Source organism: Glycine max, chromosome 9 (genome assembly GCF_000004515.6).
Source record: "Glycine max cultivar Williams 82 chromosome 9, Glycine_max_v4.0, whole genome shotgun sequence".
NCBI lineage: Eukaryota > Viridiplantae > Streptophyta > Magnoliopsida > Fabales > Fabaceae > Glycine > Glycine max.
The window spans coordinates 43,412,842-43,432,653 of NC_038245.2; the positions used below are offsets into that span (position 1 = coordinate 43,412,842).

Genomic DNA, 19,812 nt, shown 5'->3' on the forward strand with positions numbered 1-19,812 from the left:
TAAAACATACTTTTTTTAAAGGCATAGTTAAAACATATTATTTAATAGTAATATTAGTAGAAAAAAAAGTTTAAATACAATTTGAGTTTCTTTATTTTCACATTTTGTGTAATTTTAATTCCCATATTTTAATTGAGTGATTTTAGTTCTTAAATTTGATCATATCATGTTAAAATTAGATCCTGAATTAGAGAGATATCCCAACCATATTGCTTAATTAAAATTGACAGGATGACATAAGTATAAAAAGAATTCAATTCTTTATGAAACTTTTCTAATCATGGAAAAATACGATGTGTGCAAGCTTGGGAGTTGAAAATACTCACATAAACTCTGACATCGAATCTATTATTGTTTCTAAATAAAATACTCTAATATGTCAAATGTTGTTTTCAAATTATCAGGTACCTACACATTAGGCTATCGATTAAGTAAAAGATTATTGATATCGGAAAATTTCATTACTATTTAGTACATGTGAGGCTAATAGCTAGAGGCACCCAATTTTAACATATGAAAAAAAAATCAAGGAATAAAATCAACCAATTAAAAGTATGTGGATAAAAACTGCATTTGATCCTGATAAAAAATAATTATATTTAAAAAATTTAAGTCTCTTTTAACAAATTAAATAATTACAAAAAATGAATTTTTATGTTAAATTTTATTAAAGAAAGCACTAAAAATATATGTATATACGAATCATTAAAGGTATGCTTGAATAAACTTATCTATAAATACTTATAAAAAAGGAAAAATAAAAGAAACTTCTCTCCATAAATTTAAATTAATTCAAGCATAAGTTAAAAATGAGCTTAGAGAAACTAATATGAAATAATTTCTAGATTATGAATAAGTTAATTTTAATTTTTGTAAAAGATTATTATTATTTTTCTTATTTTCTTTTTTCATAAGTGTTGAGAAATTTATCCAATGCAAATATGCTCTAAGTAAACAACAAAAATCTTACTTAAATAAGTATATAGAATTAATTTGATTTTATCATTTTCAGCAAAAAGGAAAACCGCGAGGTAAAAATTTTGATCCCTCTTTATCATTTGCAAATATACTTGTAAGAAATTTTTTCTCATCATTTCTGTGAAATAAAAGATCCTCAACTTAAATCTAAACTGAAACACTTCCTAACACGACAAACCTCAATTGAAAGACACTAGCTAATTAACAAAACTATGCTGCACCAGTTTCCATAACGTACAGTTGACGCAAAAAGTTTCTATTTTTTTCTTAAAAACTACGGGTATTCTCCCTGCATCAGCTATCAATTATTAAGTGTTTTCTCCCAATAGAGTTATCCCTACCAAAAAAAAAAAAAACTTCCGTCATTATTAATAATCAAAGGTCGTTGATAATGGCCAAAACACTCTATTCCATAAAAAAAAATCGGCTGCCAAGAAAAGGCCGTCAATAAATTGGTTCTCACCAAACGACTAAAAGATGAACTGTCGGTATAAAAGGTTTCAATTCGAATAAAAATCAAATGAAAGTCATGTTTTGTGTTGTTAAATCAAATAATTTGGATTTGAATTCTAACCTTGAAAATCAAATAAATCATATTAAAAATAATAATTATTTGAATGCATTTATAATTTTTTGACCAAGATCAATTATTATTACTTCGATAATAAATGCTTCGTACTAATAATTCTCACAATATCTAGAATAATTTTCTTTTAAGCATTTATGTATCAACTCGATATCTTTTAAGGTGACTAACAAAAGATAAAACTCTCACACAGGTGAACTTGAGCCATGACAAACCCACCTATTTAGCTCTCCTTTGCGAGTGTGATAATGGATTGTGCAAACTTTTTTCTTTATAAACTCAACTTTAAAACCTACAGTACAAGAAGGTCATTAAATAAATGTTTTCTTGTTAAAATAATAAGTATGACCTATGATGAAATTATTATATTTTATATATATGAAATAAGCATACTACATTATTATATACAATTAATACGTTATGTAAAGTTTAAATTACATATATACACAATAAATAAATTAACTTTTTTTAAACCTATTCTTTAGCCATTTTTTAAAAAAAATTTAAGTGTATATCGTGTTTATAATGATAAATTTTGTTAAAAATAAATTAAATTTGTTTGTAAAGTGTTTATTTTATCCCACTATATATCTCATCTTTTGATGTTCCACCCGCATCCATTTTGGCACCAATCATTCGCAAGAATTAGGATTGAAAGTTAGCAACAGATTCGGTTCGCGGAGCACTGGCCCATGCGGTAGTGCAACGCATGGGCTTCTTACCCTTTTTGAAAATTGATTGAATGTGACGTGGGCCAATGACACCTTTGTAATCAGACTTGGGTGTTGCTAGGTGCACCCAGCCCTTAAGCTGAAATGACAAAAATACCCTTAATCCGTAAGTCATTTAAATTGATCCGTAAAAAGTTTACAGATCAACTTGATTCATAAGTCTTTTATGGATCAACTTGATCCGTAAAAGACTTACGGATCAAGTTGATCTATATTTTCCGTAAAAGGCTTACGGATCAAGTTGATCCGTAAGCCTTTTACGAATCAACTTGATCCGTAAGTCTTTTACAGAACAATACAGATCAACTTGATCGGTAGAAGCCTTACGGATCAACTTGATCTGTATCAACCTTACGGATCAACTTGATCCGTACAATTTACGGACCACCCTCACATATACCCATCACAAATGCGAAAAAAGCGCAGAGATAGTTTTGATATTTTAAAAAAATGCTGGGTGCACCAGCAATAATGCTGGTTGCACCTAGCAACTCCCATTAGACTTTCAATTGACAACAACATGCGAGTTCCTTGGGGCACCCAGCATTTTTGTTGGTACATCCAGTAATTTTCAAAACTGAAAATATCCTTATGGGTATTTTTGGTTATAAATAATAGATTAACTTTTTTATTTCTGCAACCCTTTTTTTCTTCTTCGTAAAACCGCACTCCCTTAGTGTAACTTGCTTCCATTAGCATCCTTTTGTGAGCGTTTGTTGTCGCCGGTGATATACGGTGAAGTTCAGTGGTTTATCGTTGTCAAAGAAGAAAAAGTGCGTATTTTTTTTTCAAAACATATAGATTGTCAATCTGTATGAATCATACAAATTGTCAATCCGTAAGTTTTGAATTTTTTTAAAAATTATAATTTATTTAGAATTTTTTTATACATTTAATTTATTTAGAAAATTTGATAATTAAAAAAAATTGATATTTAACTGAATGTTGTATTTAGATGTTTATTAAAGTAATTAATAGTTAAAAAATTTGGTATTTAATTGAATGATGTATTTGAATGTTTATTACAGTAATTAAAAATTAAACAAATATGGTATTTAATTGAATTATGTATTTAGATATTTATTACAACAATTGGTAATTAAAAAAATTTGGTATTTAATTGAATTATGTATTTAGATGTTTATTAAAGTGATTGAAAAATAAAAAAATTTGGTATTTAATTGAATGATGTATTTAAATGTTTATATATGTAAAAAAATACATTATTAGATCAAACTTAATTATAATAAGGTCAAAAAATACATTAGTAGATTTATGTTAATAATGTACTTTTTTACATATCTAAATTTTTATTAAAGCTATAATTTTTATTTATAATTTTTATATGTAAACAAATTAATTATTAGATAAAAAATAATTATCAAAAAAATTATTATGTAAATTTATATGTGCATTAAATATATATTATAAATTTTAGTGTTATATATAACGACATTAATTATTTTATAATATAATTAATCTATTAGTTCAATTGGTTAGAATATCGCGCTACTATCATAAAAGTCACATGTTTAATTTTTGCTTGAACCATCAATTTTAAATTAATTCGTAAAACATATTTTTTTTTAAAAATAAAAAAAATCCTATGGACCACTTACGGATTGACAATCCGTAATCCAATACGAATTGATAATTCGTAAGTCTCATATGTATCAATACATATCAATTTTACAAAACGATAAAAATGAAATTTCACATGTTATACTGAATATCCCATTAAAAATGTTGGGTGCACAAAACAATTTCTCAACAACATTAGGGATAAGCGGATGACACATGACATGTTTTTTTGGGTCGAAAACTCAGTTTTGGTCTGCCACATTTCCACGTGTTTGTGATTTTTTTATTAATTCGTCTTGAAGAAAAAAATTTGTATTGGGATAGACGTTGAATTTAATTAAATTTATTTTTATCACAAAATATCAATTTCTAGTAGACAGTGGGAAGACATTTTTTTTAATAATATGTGGGTATTGTATCGGGTTAATGATTTAGGGTAAAGAAAAATGACTCGACTGTTACATGTAAAATGGGTGGATCAAATGGGTCAAATGTTGACTAATTAAATATTGGACCTTTGAGTAGTGTAAGTATGAATATTGTAAAACATTTTTTCTTCTCTGTTTCCTTTTTCTTATGATTTTTTTTTCTTTGTTATGAAAATTTTTAAAACTAAAATAAAATAATATATAATAATAATAATAAATACAAAAAAGTACTTTAACAAATTAGGTCATCACAGTAATTAAGTATAGTAAAATACGATGATTTATCTAATTAATTGTTGTAAATTATGATGACTCCATTTGTTTTTATATAAAGGTTTAACAGAAGTGGGACAACACCACCTATTGGCATTTTGATAGCAAAATAATGCTCATTAACGACTATCTTAACTCATGAATATCCACCGTCCATTATGTATGTTACAGTTAGACTAGGAAAATGAGTTAACTAACGAAGACTAGGAAAATCATTGATCCAAAAAACACGTGTATAAAGAGTGTGTGTTTAAAACAACGTCCGTTATGTATGTTTACGCAGAAGCAATTAGAATTTATGAAATGATTAAAAGAGTGAAATAGAGAGAAACAAAAAGTGTTAAAGGATGTTTAAAATAGTAAAGTATTTATGTATCATTAGTTTTCTTTTTTACAAGACATAATCATCGTCTTATTTTTAAAAGCAAAACAAAAACTTTTTATTAATGTGAAATCAGAGTTGACATAAAACAAAATTATCACAGGTAAATCAATTATTATAAAATTATTATAGATTAATTAATGATCTTAAATTTAAGTTCTGAAATTACGTTAAATAGGCCGAAAATTAATTTACCGTTCATACTAATCCAGCTATGATTTATATAAAAAAATACTAACATATGACACTGGAAAATAATTATTCATTTATTGGTCAATTTATAGTAAAGATAGGTATAATTGGTTTTGATATAATTTATTAATGTAATTAAAATGTGTGTTGGAATTAGTTTCAGCAAATAAATTATATTAAAATGTGCACTTTTGATTAAAGTGCAAGAATTTATTTCATTTCATTTTTTAACCTCCCAATATCTCAATTTTATTTAATAGATAGCTCAATAGTATTGCTGTTCAATCGAAAACTATTTCTTTACAACAACGTGTAAAAGAGAAATAAAAGAAAAAAAATAGTAAGTGATGTAATAGAAAGAATTATTAAAAAAATTAAAAAATATATTATAAAATTTTGTTACCTTTATATGTTGGGTTACTGAGGTGAAGTCCCACATCGGGTAGAAGTGGAAAGATTGAACACCATATAAGTGAGGAGAAGACCCATAAACCTGAATCTTAAGGTTTTGGGTTAGAGTGTGGTGTCAGGCTTCCTTATGTGGTGACTCGTGGTCCACAGGTGTACCCCTCAATCTCCCCTATATTGTTCATCTTGTGAAAACTAGAATAAAATCCTTTATTATTATTATTTCTTTAAGATGACTTGGTTGGCAAATCAGAAAGACCCATCGTGCTTTCCACTTTCACAGTTTCACTTTGACTTTGTTTCCTAGTTAGTGAAGCATGCAAAAACGTCATCACCTGGTAATTTAACAAAGACGTCAATGTAGCCCTACCATGGCACTTCTCGCCACTGCTTCCTCACTCCTCCATAAATATTCATTGGTACCCAAAAGAAACACACCTCGATCTTCTCTTCTCTTTCTTATTGAAATGGCATCACAAGCTGAAATTGAGCATCCTAAGAAGGCATTTGGTTGGGCAGCTAGGGATCCTTCTGGTCTTCTCTCCCCTTTCAATTTCTCCAGAAGGTAATTCCCTCAATACATTTTCCCACATATTTTGTTACAACTTTTTCTCTCTCTCTCTCGTTCCACTACTTCATGAAAATACGAACAACATTGTCATAAAACGATTTGTCTAATCTTTCAAATTAATTTTGCGTTTTTTTATTAATTAACAGAGATCCATTATCTTCAATACGCTTTAGCTAGAAATTAGCTAGAACAATATACTGGAGATAGCAAGCAACGATGATTACATTAAAAAATGTTAAGAACAAAGCTGCTTGCTACTTAATTAATATTTAATCCAGTTCTGCATGCTTCGTAAACTTTTTTCAGCGAAACTGGTGAAAAGGACGTGGCATTCAAAGTGTTGTATTGTGGGATATGCCACTCTGACCTCCACATGGTGAAGAACGAATGGGGCTTTTCCACCTATCCACTAGTCCCCGGGTATATATAGTAATTATACTTTAAAACCAATGCTTACTCTATTTCTCTATAACTCTATTTATTATTTAATGATACTCTTGGTTATAGTCCTAGGTTGTTCACAAGGCTACCCTTGTTTATCAAAAATAGACTGAACTGTAATACGAAGGAACAAATTGAGTCTGATGCTAATAATGTAAGAAATAATTAATGGTGCAGACATGAGTTAGTTGGTGTAGTGATAGAGGTGGGAAGCAAAGTAGAAAAGTTCAAAGTTGGGGACAAAGTTGGTGTGGGATGCTTGGTTGATTCCTGCCGCACCTGCCAAAACTGTTCTGAAAATCTTGAGAATTATTGTCCTCAATATACGCTCACATATGGAGCCAAGCATAGAGATGGAACCATCACATATGGAGGCTACTCTGACTCAATGGTTGCAGAAGAACACTTTGTGATTCGCATTCCTGATGGCTTAGCACTTGATGCTGCTGCACCTCTTCTTTGTGCTGGCATCACAGTGTATAGCCCTCAGATATTTTGCACTAGACAAGCCTGGTCTACATGTGGGTGTGGTTGGTCTTGGTGGACTAGGTCACATGGCTGTCAAATTTGCCAAAGCTTTTGGTGCTAAGGTCACAGTAATAAGTACTTCACCCAACAAAAAGAAAGAAGCAATACAACATCTTGGAGCTGACTCTTTTCTAATAAGCCGTGACCAAGATCAGATGCAGGTAAATATTTGTTAATGCAGCCATAATTACGGTGGTTATAAAAAAAATTACCAATGCCATGCACTTGGAATATTGTGAAAGTACATACATCTTTCTCAATTAACTAATATATGTTGATAATTTTTCAGGCTGCAATGGGCACTTTGGATGGTGTTGAGACTTTGACAAGTGCACCAAATCGCTCAAGTATCAGAAGTCCTATTATCGTTTTCGCAGGGATTTTATTACACTTTATCGAATATTTCTCAATTTGTAAGTAAGAGTAAAATAAAAACAGGAATAAGTGCAGAAATAAGTGGCGATTACCAAATCAAATAGTTTAAAAGGAAAGACAATTAATAAAGATGTCAAGACCGGACAAACCCAATTGGCCTACGATGCATGTAAATATGATATTTATTACCAATGCACTGGTATTAGTTCTAGCCACATCCTGTTAATTTTACTTGCCCCTAATGCCTCACGTTGACAAGCCTATTTTAACTATCTATCTCTCAAATGCCTTTGTGAAGATTCAATAATTAAAATGCATTAAGGTTAAGTTCTAGATGTTGCTAAATGCATGAACACTGAGTTATCATTCTATGCCTAGCAATGCTAACCCAAGGATTCTTTTCTTAGGATGTTCTATTAGGTGTTACCCTCTCCCTAGTGTATAAGCCGTAAAATTAATGCATGCATTAAATCTTTCCTTATTAGGAAATACCCTCTCCCGAGCGAATAAACTCCAAAAGAAATTTAAGAACAAATGCAAGATAACAAGAAAAGAATTAGAACAGAAAAACCTGGATCAGGTGCTACTAGCACCATGTGACTTTATTTGAATTACCCAAAATACAAATTTGTTGGATTCAATTGGAATCCATCACTCACCAACAGAGAGAAGAAGGTTGAGAAGAATTGAGAGGAACTGAATCTTTATTGATGAATGAATTGATTACAGTTACAGCTCATTTTCTGAAGTATATATTCTATGACTCCAGGTGTAATTCTGTTACACCTATAACAAACTCAAAACAGAAAAATAGTATATAAACTGAAATGCACTATATCAATTAATATCTATCTGTGATGCTATCAGGTGCTACTAGCACCATGTGACTTTATTTGAATTACCCAAAATACAACACTTCCCCTTAATTCAAATCTTCAAAACAAATGACTCCAATCTCTTCCCTTAGCTTTATGAATCTGTCTGGTTTAACAGCCTTGGTTAGCAGGTCTGCTAACTGATCTTCAGTGGGACAGTAAATCAATTTCAGAACTCCATTATTCACTTGTTCTCTGATGAAATGAAACCTTGTTTCGATGTGCTTGCTACGCCCATGTGAGACTGGGTTTTTAGCAAGACTAATTGCTGATTTATTATCTATCAGTAATGACAGTGGCATCTGTACTTCACATTTCAACTCATCAAGCAGTGATTTCAACCAAATTGCTTGACAAGCAGCAAAGGAACCAGATATATACTCTGCCTCACAGCTTGAGAGAGCAGTAACTGGTTGTTTCTTTGAGCTCCAAGACACAGCAGCTCCACCAAATTTGAACAAGTAACCAGATGTGCTTCTCCTATCTGTCCTGTCCCCACACCAATCAGCATCTGAGTAACCAATCAATTTCATCTCAGCACCATCAACACTACTTGGAAACATCACACCATACTGCATAGTTCCCTTCACATACCTTAGAACCCTCTTGGCAGCCAAGAAATGAGATTTCTTTGGCCTATTCATGAATTTACTCAGCACGGTCAGGGCCCTAACTAGGGGATTAATCACTCATGGCCATTTAGGACTTACAATTAGGGGTGAAAGAAAGAATGGGGAAGAAAGAATGGGATAATAAAAATGAAGAATATAAAGAAAGAAGGGAGAGATCAGGGGCTTAGAGTGCTGAGAAAAGTGATGTGAGTCGAGATGATGATTCTCTGACTTTCTATCTATAGTTGCTGAAGTGGGCTTCTGGGTCTTCATAGTTGCGCCTGACGCACGCTTAGCGCCAGTGTTGGGCTGGGCCTGCTTCATAACTCTTGCTTTCTCTTCATTTCTGTTGCCCTTTTTGCTTAATGTAACCTCATTTTTCGTATCTGCAACCAGAAATTCAATTTAATTACTTTCTCAACTTTTAATTATAAATAACTTTGAAATAATTAATTTTAAGCCAAAATTTAACTATTTAACTACTATTAATTTGCAATTATTTAACAGTTATCAGATGGTATTATTGACATTGCTGTAGTAAAGTGTGAGATGAAGTCTCATATTGAGTAAAAGTGAAAAAGTTGAATATCATATAAGTGAAGAGAAAATTTATAAATTTGATGTGACACCCTCTACCCTCATAAATAACGAATAAAAAAAATAAAAATCATAAATGTCACAACTAATAGGTACGTATGAATTATAATCAATGAAATATATCTAACTTTAAATGTATAAATATATTTACATGTAATATATATAACACATCACAATATAATTACATGAAATACCAACTATATATATATATATATATATATATATATATATATATATATATATATATATATATATATATATATATATAATGTATGTAAAATAAAAGCGGAAACTGTATTGATACTATCTCTGTTATTATCTTTGCTGCACAGCCGTTTACAAATTAATATTTCCAATTATTAACATGTATTATTACACCTTGATAGAAATGTTTACCTGTTACAATCCGTTTATCAATTTAATATTAAAAAAAATCATTAACATATTAAACATACATACTGCACCTTAACGTATCAATTTTTTTTCTTTATCCGCTGCAATTCTTTTTAGACCATTATACATTTCAAAAGCAACTCTTATATCCATCTTCACACATAGTTAATTATTATAACCAAAGGACACAGGGGTGCGATGCTGCTTAATGCCAAACTCAAAAAGTCCAGGCCATAAGAATCATTCATAAAAAAAAAAAATTGGCCATTCACGTTAGGGGATCATATATATATATTATACAATTCAAAATTTGAAATCAAAACTTGAAACATGTAAATGATTCACGTAAAATTCAAAGCTGGAAACATATAAAAAAACAAATTTTGCACGAGTGAAATTCGATTACAATGACAAGCGAAACAATTTAAAAAAATAGAATTTAATTTTACAAAAAAAAGAAAAAAAAAACCAACATAAACAAGAATTAATCCTCTAAGAATTCTTATACATTTCTTTTTCTAATCTTCAAGGGTAAGTAACTCATTCCTTACTTTGATATAGTCGTTCAAGCGTTATCCATTAGTAATTATAATGTTTTTAGTGCTCTCTAGAGCTCCTCCTCCGATTGCTGTATCAAGTGCGACAGAAAAAAAAAAGAAACAAAAATTATTTTTGTGTAAAAGTTACTCTAGATTAAAAGTTAATTTATATAGTGAGGGAACTTATGACCTAATTAATTTTATTTATTTATTTATTAAAATGAAAAACCGAGAAAGCACGATTGTTATACTTGAGTTTTAAAATTTTGGATTAAAATGTGGTATCAAATCCACCTATTAATTGCTCATGACTCATCCGTGTAAATAAAGCCTCGTCCGTCATTCCTTTAATTATGGGTAATTAATTTAGCATATGATTAGCATTGGAGGGATGAAGGAGACCCAAGAGATGATTGACTTTGCTGCGGAACACTATGTAAAACCTGACATTGAGGTTATTCCTGTTGATTATGTTAATACAGCAATGGAGCATCTGCTTTGAAAAAGCGTCTGCTCAAAGCAGATGTTAAATATAGATTTGTCATTGACACCGGAAACACGCTAAAATTAAGTTTTCGCGATTCACATTTCTGTGTGAAAGATACTAAGTGAAATAAGTGATAGCTTTTAGCCTACTTTTTCTCAACTATAGTTTCCTTCTTCAGTCTGTGTTATGTATTTTTGTAACGTCTTATCTTTGAGCAATAATAAAAATGTTTCAAATGCTACGTGGCATTGATAATATCCCTCAAATGGCCAGCAAAATTTCATATTAGATGCATAATAAGATGGAATTTCTAGTGCAGCTCATCCACTAGCTACTTCTCTTTCTCCTTGGTAAGAAATTACAACTTTCACCCTTAACCTGTGCCTTTTTTTTTGTTAGTGTAACTTTGTTTGTTAACTATTAGATTATAAGATTTAAAAATATTTAAATAATTTTCTACACTTTAGACTGCCCAGTGTTGTCTGTCACCTTCGTTTTTTTTTTTTGTTTTTTTATAAAAAAATAGATGGTACTAAAAAATTAATGTCCAAATATTAATTTCACTCGTCTGTCCTGCTAATTGCTAGTTTAGAGCCTCGTTTCCCAATAAATCTAGCGTTTGCATTTCTAGATCTGTCTAGCTTCTGTTTATTTAGTTGAGGCTGGCGAGCCACGATTATTTTTATAGGTGACCACATAAAAGTATAAAACTAGTTGGGTAAAATTAGTATGAATGGCAAGAGGTGGATCTTAGCTTGCACAATAATTTTGGAGTGCTAAATGATTACACAAATATACTTAAAATTATTTACAGTTTTATTTATAAAAAATAATCTATACTTATTAAAATAATTATTGAACACAAAATGTCAAATTAACAAATAAATTGAACTTGAGTACTCATTAAAATAACAGAAATCAAATATTTTTCAAAAGAAATATAAGACCCAAATAAAATTTGTAAAATGAAGATATATAATAAAATACCAATGGAACATCGTCACCTCAGTCGTGGACGACGTTATCAAAGATAGCAATGTAAGCCTCACTAAGTCACTACATATATGAGATTTATAAATCGCTTCACCTTGCTGCTGCTTAATTTCTTCCTTAATTAGTCCTTAATATTGGATTTCTTTTCTAATTGATTTAAATGGCAACACAATCTGAAACTTATCAGCATCCTAGGAAGCATCATTATCAAACTCTGGAGTTAATTCGTTAATTTTTATGAATTTACGAGTTTACTTGTTCTTTACGAGTTAACTCTTGAGTAAATTTTTTTTAATAAATTCTATAAATTCTAAGTAAACTAGGTGAATTCTGAAGTTTATCAGAATTCACTACCGAATCAACGAGTTAGCAAGTTAAAAAAATTAGATCAAAATATAAGTTATTTTTTATTGTTCTTTGTCTGTTTAGCATTCAACATATTTTTATTTAGTGTGTTATTCTCAAATACAAAATTCTTACCTTTAATAATATCAAACCCTTATTCTCTAATAACATCAAACTCTAGAGGAGAATGATCTACCATTATTATAATCTCTATAAATTATTGTCTAGTAGTGATGTATAATTACTAGACTTGGTTATTTAAATATTTTGAACTTTATGATTTACTGTTTTGTTTTATTAAATTGTTAAAATATTTAATTAGTATGTTATTTATTAATATTTTGTTATTATTTTTATATGAGGTAGACTCTTACGAATTTATGAGTTGAGTCTACAAATCGAGTCTATGAAATTTTCACGATTCTATGTAAACTCTCGAATTTGATAACCTTGCTAGGAAGACATTCGGATGGGCAGCTAGGGATACTTTGGGTCTTCTCTCCCCTTTCAATTTCTCCATAAGGTTCATCTCATCACTAAATATATCTTTTCTCTTATTTGTTACACCACTTTTTTAGTTATAACTTTATTCGCTTAGTGAAAAAAAATAATTCTTCATCGTAATTTTTTTCAGGAAAACTGGTGAAAAAGATGTGAGATTCAAAGTTTTGTACTGTGGGATATGTGACTCGGACCTCCACATGGTGAAGAACGAATGGGCCTTTTGCACCTATCCAGTGGTACCCGGGTATATACAGTACTGTTGTATAGAATATTATACTTTAACACCAATGCTTTTAATTCTGTGATTAAATGACATTTCGTTTGTTAGAAAATTCTCAATGTGTAACTAAACGAACATGTCAATGACGGGTAACAAGGCTACTAGATCTTGTTTATCACACATAAAAGTGCAATATCAAGGGACAAATTCAATTTGATTCTAACTAGTGTATAAAATGGTGCAGGCATGAGATAGTTGGTGTAGTGACAGAGGTGGGAAACCAAGTAGAAAAGTTCAAAGTTGGGGACAAGGTGGGTGTGGGAGGCATGGTTGATTCATGCCGCAGCTGCCAAAACTGTGATGACAATCTTGAGATTTATTGTCCAAAATACACGTTCACATTTGGTGCCAAGCATAAAGATGGCACCACCACATATGGAGGCTTCTCTGACTCAATGGTTGCAGACGAACACTTTGTGGTTCGCATTCCTGATGGCTTACCACTTGATGCTGCTGCACCTCTCCTTTGTGCTGGCATCACTGCGTATAGCCCTCTCAGATATTTTGCCCTAGACAAGCCTGCAATACATGTTGGTGTGGTTGGTCTTGGTGGACTAGGGTCATATGGCTGTCAAGTTTGCCAAAGCTTTTGGGGCTAAGGTCACAGTAATAACTAATAAGTACTTCACCCAACAAAAAGAAGGAAGCAATACAAAATCTTGGAGTTGACTCCTTTTTGATAAGCCATGACCAAGATCAGATGCAGCTACATATAGCGTCTGTTCCAACAATAATACTATTTCAGTCTATTCCAACTTAAAAATGCATTAATATCAATAACGCGACTATTACGTTAATCAATTGATGCATCAACGAAGAAGTGTCATACACCAACAATAATATTACGTTAATCTCAACAATAATTCCCTGAAAAATGTTTTCCGAGTGGGTTTAGATTGATTTTAACACTACTAGAAAATGGCTAATTTCTTCTAGATATTTCTGCAAAAAAATAATCGATCCACATGATTTTCCTGTGAAAATTTATCCGCAGAAAATAATTGCATATTTTTTTGCACAAACTTATCCGCAAGGAAAAGATAAAAAAAGGTAATATATATACCGTCAATGTAAAATATATTGATATTGGTATTTAATTACAAATTATTAAGTATGATAAGTTTATTAATTTTTATAATAATTATTTTAAAATAAATATTAATGATGATTTATGATTGAATAATAATATAAAATTATTTTAATTTATATTGTCAATATATGATTATTAAATTCTAAAAAAAATATTTTTTGAGAGAAAAACAAAAATAAAATGTTATATAATAATAATGTAAAATAGTTTTACACTTTTATCCAATTATAAATCATCATGTATAATAAATTAATTAATTTTTATAATAATTACTCTAAAAGAGATACCAATAATTATTTATAATTAAATGACAATTCAAAATAATTTAACATCACCAGCGTTAAACTCCTAATAGATAAAGGAAATTTGTATATTGAAATTTTTATTGTCGCAACGTGGCCATAACGGGACAACAAAATATTCTAAAAAAAAAACATGAGGAGTCGCTACCAATGTTTATTAAAGAAAAAAAGTTGGGAAAACCACAAAGATAAAAAATGATCTACGATTTGAGAAAATAAAAAAAATTCAGAAGTCGTTTACGCATGGAAAAAGTGTTAATTAACACTCCAGATACCTGTCATGAAGACAACAACCTTTAATCGAGAGTATTAAAAATAAAGTAAATTTTTTAAATTATTATCTTCCCTTAAGAACATGAATTATGTTTGTTACATTTTTGTTTATCTAAAAAAAAGAAAACAAGTTTTTTTTAGAAAAAAATAAATTAATTTTTAATTTTTAAGTCAAGATTTGTTCTTGCTCTTAGATATCTTTACGTGTAATGAAAAAATCAGACTTATATATTTATTTTATTTTTTTATTTTTTTAAAGATATTGGTTTTATGATAAATTTTATAAAATCAAACAAATGAAAGATTCAACATGATATTTACAAAATTTATTCATACTTTATTGAAATACCGTAAAATAAGTCGGATAGCCAATATGGAATATGTGGAATGTGAAAAAGAAGAATCGAGTGATCAGGTGATACAACTAGAATTGAAGTTACCACAACCTTCAATTAATATTCGGCTACCACTTTCATATCTGTGGTTCTCTAATTGGACATGCAGCTTATTGTATTTGCCACATCAATGACAAAGCGATATTTAACATCATTTTTTTCCAGTCTCTCAAAGGCAGTGTTCACGTAATCCATTGGAATGACTTCCACATCTGCTGTGATATTGTGCTTTGCTGCAAAATCCATCATCTCTTGAATCTCTTCTCTCCCACCTCCTGCACTACCAGCAATGATCTTTCTCCCTGTATGTAAAAAAAAGAAGAACATTTTCAGTGTTACTGATTTCCCCCCACTATATTGAAGTGCCTTAACTATAATTAACAAGAAACTTACCCAAAAGCAAAGGCATAGCTAATACCTCAAGAGGCGAGGGTGGTCCACCTACCAAAATCAACTTTCCACTTGTTTTCAATAAAGCAATTAGTGGTTGGATAGAGTGATTAGCTGAAACTGTGTCAATAATGGCATCCATTGTGCCCCTGGCATCCTAATCACCAACCATAAAAATTGCATAGTTAGCAGTTGTACATGTCCGGATGTACCTGATTATTATTTTTGTTTCGTTATTATGTGATAAAATTAATAGATTGAACATTGAAGTGAAGATCAAGGAAAGGAAATCTAATTCAGTTGGTTGAGTCGTGTGTATGAATTACTGTAAATTTTCTGATATCTGAGTTTGATTCCTGCTGATAGAAAAAACCGATTGAGTTGATTGCTTTGTTAAATTACCTGCAATTGTTGCTGGTCCAGACTAACCAAGAATTCATCAGCACCAAGCTTTTCCAATGCTTCCTCTTTCTTGCTGGGAGATGTACTTATCACAGTGACATGCATACCAAAAGCCTTAGCAAACTTGACAGCCACATGACCTAGGCCTCCCAGGCCCACCACACCCAAGTGCAACCCAGGCTGAGCAAGCCCATAATATTTCATTGGGCTGTATACTGTGATTCCAGCACATAGCAACGGGGCTGCACCATCTAATGGAAGAGATTTTGGGATTAGCACGACAAAGTTCTGATCAACCACTATGTTATTTGAGTATCCACCTTGGGTTATTGTTCCATCATAATAGTGTGCACTGTAGGTTAAAATCATTTTTGGACAATATACATAGAAGCCGTTGCTGCAGTCCGAACATGAGCCACACGAACCCACAGAGCCACCCACACCAGCAATGTCACCAACACTGAATTTTGTGACTCTTCTACCAACCTTTGTCACCTTACCCACAATCTCATGCCTAAACGTATTTCCAATTCAATAGAAATGAAAATCATTTAGGCGTGGTTCAAAGTTCACACTCACTAATGACATGAAAATATTAAGTCCGTAAAGTAAAATAACTGGCCCAATTCCTGCATTTAGAACATTTTGTGGGTAGTTTTTGTATTAAAAAAGGATACTTGTTAAAAAAAGTGTAAGAAATTTATTAGCACAATAATGTTGTTAAGAACTAGAGAAATGAAATTAATAGAGCTCTTGATAGTTTCACACCAGATTTCATTACGTATTTTTACGCAAGAAAAAATAGTTTAAGAAGAATTATTTAAAAAGTAGAAATTGATTGAAAGAGATCTTTCTAGAAAAGTGTCCAACAATTAGGATATATGACACTTCCAAAAGTGTAAAACAAGTAATATTATTTATTGATTAAAAAAATAACAATAAATATTTCAACACATTCATGACTTTTATTTTATATATATATATAATTAATATGAATTCTTATTATTTTCATCAACTATAAAAAATGCTTATTTTATCCTTAAAAGGAAGATGGTCATGTTTAAAGAAAGGAATATTGAGAAGCTAAAAATCATGTGGATCTCAAGGCAAAATAAGGTAATAATACCCAGGAACCATTGGATAGATGGATATTCTAAAGTCGTTCTTCACCATGTGGAGATCGGTGTGGCAAATCCCAGAATAGAGTATGTCGAGTGTGATATCATTATCACCATTTGCCCTGTTTAATTTGTTCAAGAAAACAAAAATTCAATGCTGGTGAGATGCATGGTTTTATTTATTGAAGCGCATGCAATTTCGATCGATAAAGATATATTACCTTCTGATAAAGTGGAATGGGGAGAGAATTCCCGAGGTGTCTCTAGCTGCCCACCCATAGGTAACAACTTTTTCGCTTTCTTCTCCTGCTAACACGTTCGACATGTTGTTGTAGCTAGTTTTGATGGAATAATGAGGGTTTTTTTTAAGAATGAGAAGGAATGCCAACTTGTGATGAAGAACCAATTGAGCTGTTGAGGATATATATATATGGTAAAGTTTTAATACAATTTTTTTTGTGGGTAAATTTTTTATAATACAAAACTATATATAAATGTATGGATATTTTATTGAGCAAGAATATTAAGAGATGCAATTATGGTAGCTCACGCACGCAGTGAAGTCACTAAAAGGAATTCAGCGCTGAAGGGTTTGAATTTTTTTTCAATCCCAGAGCAACAAGTTTGACACATGGACATTTATCATCTTAGAAATTAATCACTCATAAGGTTGAAAGAGATTAAAATGATTTTGTTAATGAATGAACCGGTGAAACGCGTGTTTTTCTTATTGGCCGATATGGCTTCCTCCAATAGGTGGTTGTAGCTTGTAGATCAACTTCAACTTCCTGGCTTTCTCGAAGGTCTTCGTTACTTACCAACAGGCTGCTACTAAGTATACAGGCTAATCGAAAGTAAAAGAGTTGTGACATTTTAACATCTGGCAATTTTATACATCTTATATATTAACACACGTAATTTATTTTTATCTTTCTTTCCTTAGTATCTAGTGTCGTACTTATATTTCTCTCCTATAAGTGTCAAATAAGTTTGTTGAATGTCCAAGAAACATTTTGAAATTAAAGTAAAAAAAACATAAGGAAGTGAAATTGGAGAGCTATAGGCATTCAAACTCATTCACAAACTATACTAAGAAGGTGTTTGATCAAATAATGAACTCTTTTAGAGAATTTAACTGATTATTTTTAATAAATTTTTCTTTTTAATAATATTTTTTATCTACAAAATGTAAACTTGAAATCTTATTTGATATGGGTGTTCATCAAATTGGATCAATTTGATTGAACTAATTAAATTCAACGAGTTTAAATTTAATTTTTTCTTAAATTTGAACTAATCTAACTTGTCAACAACTTATTTTTAGCAGCAAAATATTAATTTATATTTATCTTTCTTTGTATACGTACGATTAAATTTTGGGAGAGAGATTATGTCCCAATATAAGGTAGAAAAGACCTCACAATTCAAAGAATACTCACAGTCGTAGAGGTTTCTATATTTATCTAATGCCAAAAAATGAATGAGGCCTCAAACCTACAAATTAACCTACAATGTGTTGTAAAAAGGAAAATCTTCCTTGTAATTATTGCTTGCAAGATTTTGTATTCTTAATGCATTAATCTGGTCATTGTTTTGATGATCCAAATGATCGACAGAGAATTTATTTGAAAAAAAAATATTATTTGGGTAGAATATGTTGGTTAATTTAAAAATCGAGATAATCCTGGATAAATCTGAAGTCGTGTATAAACACTTTCAGATTGAATCAAATTTCGGGGTTCAACCAAAATTGTTCAATCGGATAAAATCAGAAGATTTTAATTCAAGAGTTTTGTTTTGGTCTTGTATGTTTTTCACATGTTATGCTTTCTGAACCAGGATGATTATTTATAATCAAAGAACAGGTGATTTTTGGCGGTTGATGGAAGTTATTTATTTTTAAAAATTGCCGTTGATGGAAGTTTTAGTAACTTCCATGTAACTTCCAACCGTTGATGGAAGTTTTAGTAACTTCCATGTAACTTCCAACCTTTGCCTAAACCGAACATCTCGTTATTACATTAAAACAAACATGCACTCTTATTTTAACATAATAAAGAGATCAATTACACTAAAATGTCCAACAGAATATAGCACGCTAACCACAAGCACCTAACCCCTAAAGATGAAGCAATGATAAATGATACATGAAATTAAAGTAAGAAAAGATAATAAAAAACAAAAAACATGTTTACATTGATAGATATGAAACATACAATATATTTTTTGACTTTTTAGGCCTGTCAGACCCTAAATAAGGGTTTAGCCTCTCATAGTCATAATGAACCTTACACTTCAAAAGAGGTATAAAAACTAATGGAGGAGAATGAATGGAAAAAGGGAATAGAAAATAATGGAAGAAAAGAAATAATTTCCTAAGGAAAAGTTCTCAGGCTTTAGGTGTGAATTAGAGTGCGCTGAGACTCTATGTGTATTTTCTCCTTGACTTGACCCTCTTTTTATAGTTGTTGGGGTGGACTTGAGTCTGCGTACTCATGCTAAGCCTGTGTTGCTCGCTTAACGTAGGTGCCTGTATTCACGCTTAGCGCTAGTACGTGTTTTCGCGTTGAGCACGCTGTGTGGGTGTCTGTATTCGCGCTGAGCACGCGTTGCGCTGTGTGTTGAACGCGTCTTGGGCTTAGCCTTCTTTTTACATATTTTTGCTATTTTCTGTATCTTTTTTGGCTTTTAATTCCTCATTTTCATATCTGCAAACCACGAATAAGAAAAACATCAATTCTTAA

General features: G+C 30.8%; 1 protein-coding gene and 2 pseudogenes across 1 annotated transcript; 2 read left to right on the plus strand and 1 right to left on the minus strand.

The window, feature by feature from the left end:
• Positions 1-6,026: 6,026 nt before the first annotated feature.
• Positions 6,027-7,425, plus strand: LOC100800546 (probable mannitol dehydrogenase; annotated as a pseudogene).
• Positions 7,426-12,754: 5,329 nt separating this feature from the next.
• Positions 12,755-13,858, plus strand: LOC102669034 (probable mannitol dehydrogenase; annotated as a pseudogene).
• Positions 13,859-15,069: 1,211 nt separating this feature from the next.
• LOC100801089 (probable mannitol dehydrogenase) lies at positions 15,070-17,446 on the minus strand. Its single transcript, XM_003533378.4, has 5 exons — positions 17,290-17,446; positions 17,077-17,190; positions 15,951-16,464; positions 15,552-15,705; positions 15,070-15,460 (listed from the first exon to the last, which is right to left on the minus strand). Exons 1-5 carry the CDS (start codon positions 17,391-17,393, stop codon positions 15,252-15,254), a joined length of 1,095 nt encoding a protein of 364 aa, XP_003533426.1. The 5' UTR covers positions 17,394-17,446; the 3' UTR covers positions 15,070-15,251.
• Between the last annotated feature and the right edge of the window lie 2,366 nt (positions 17,447-19,812).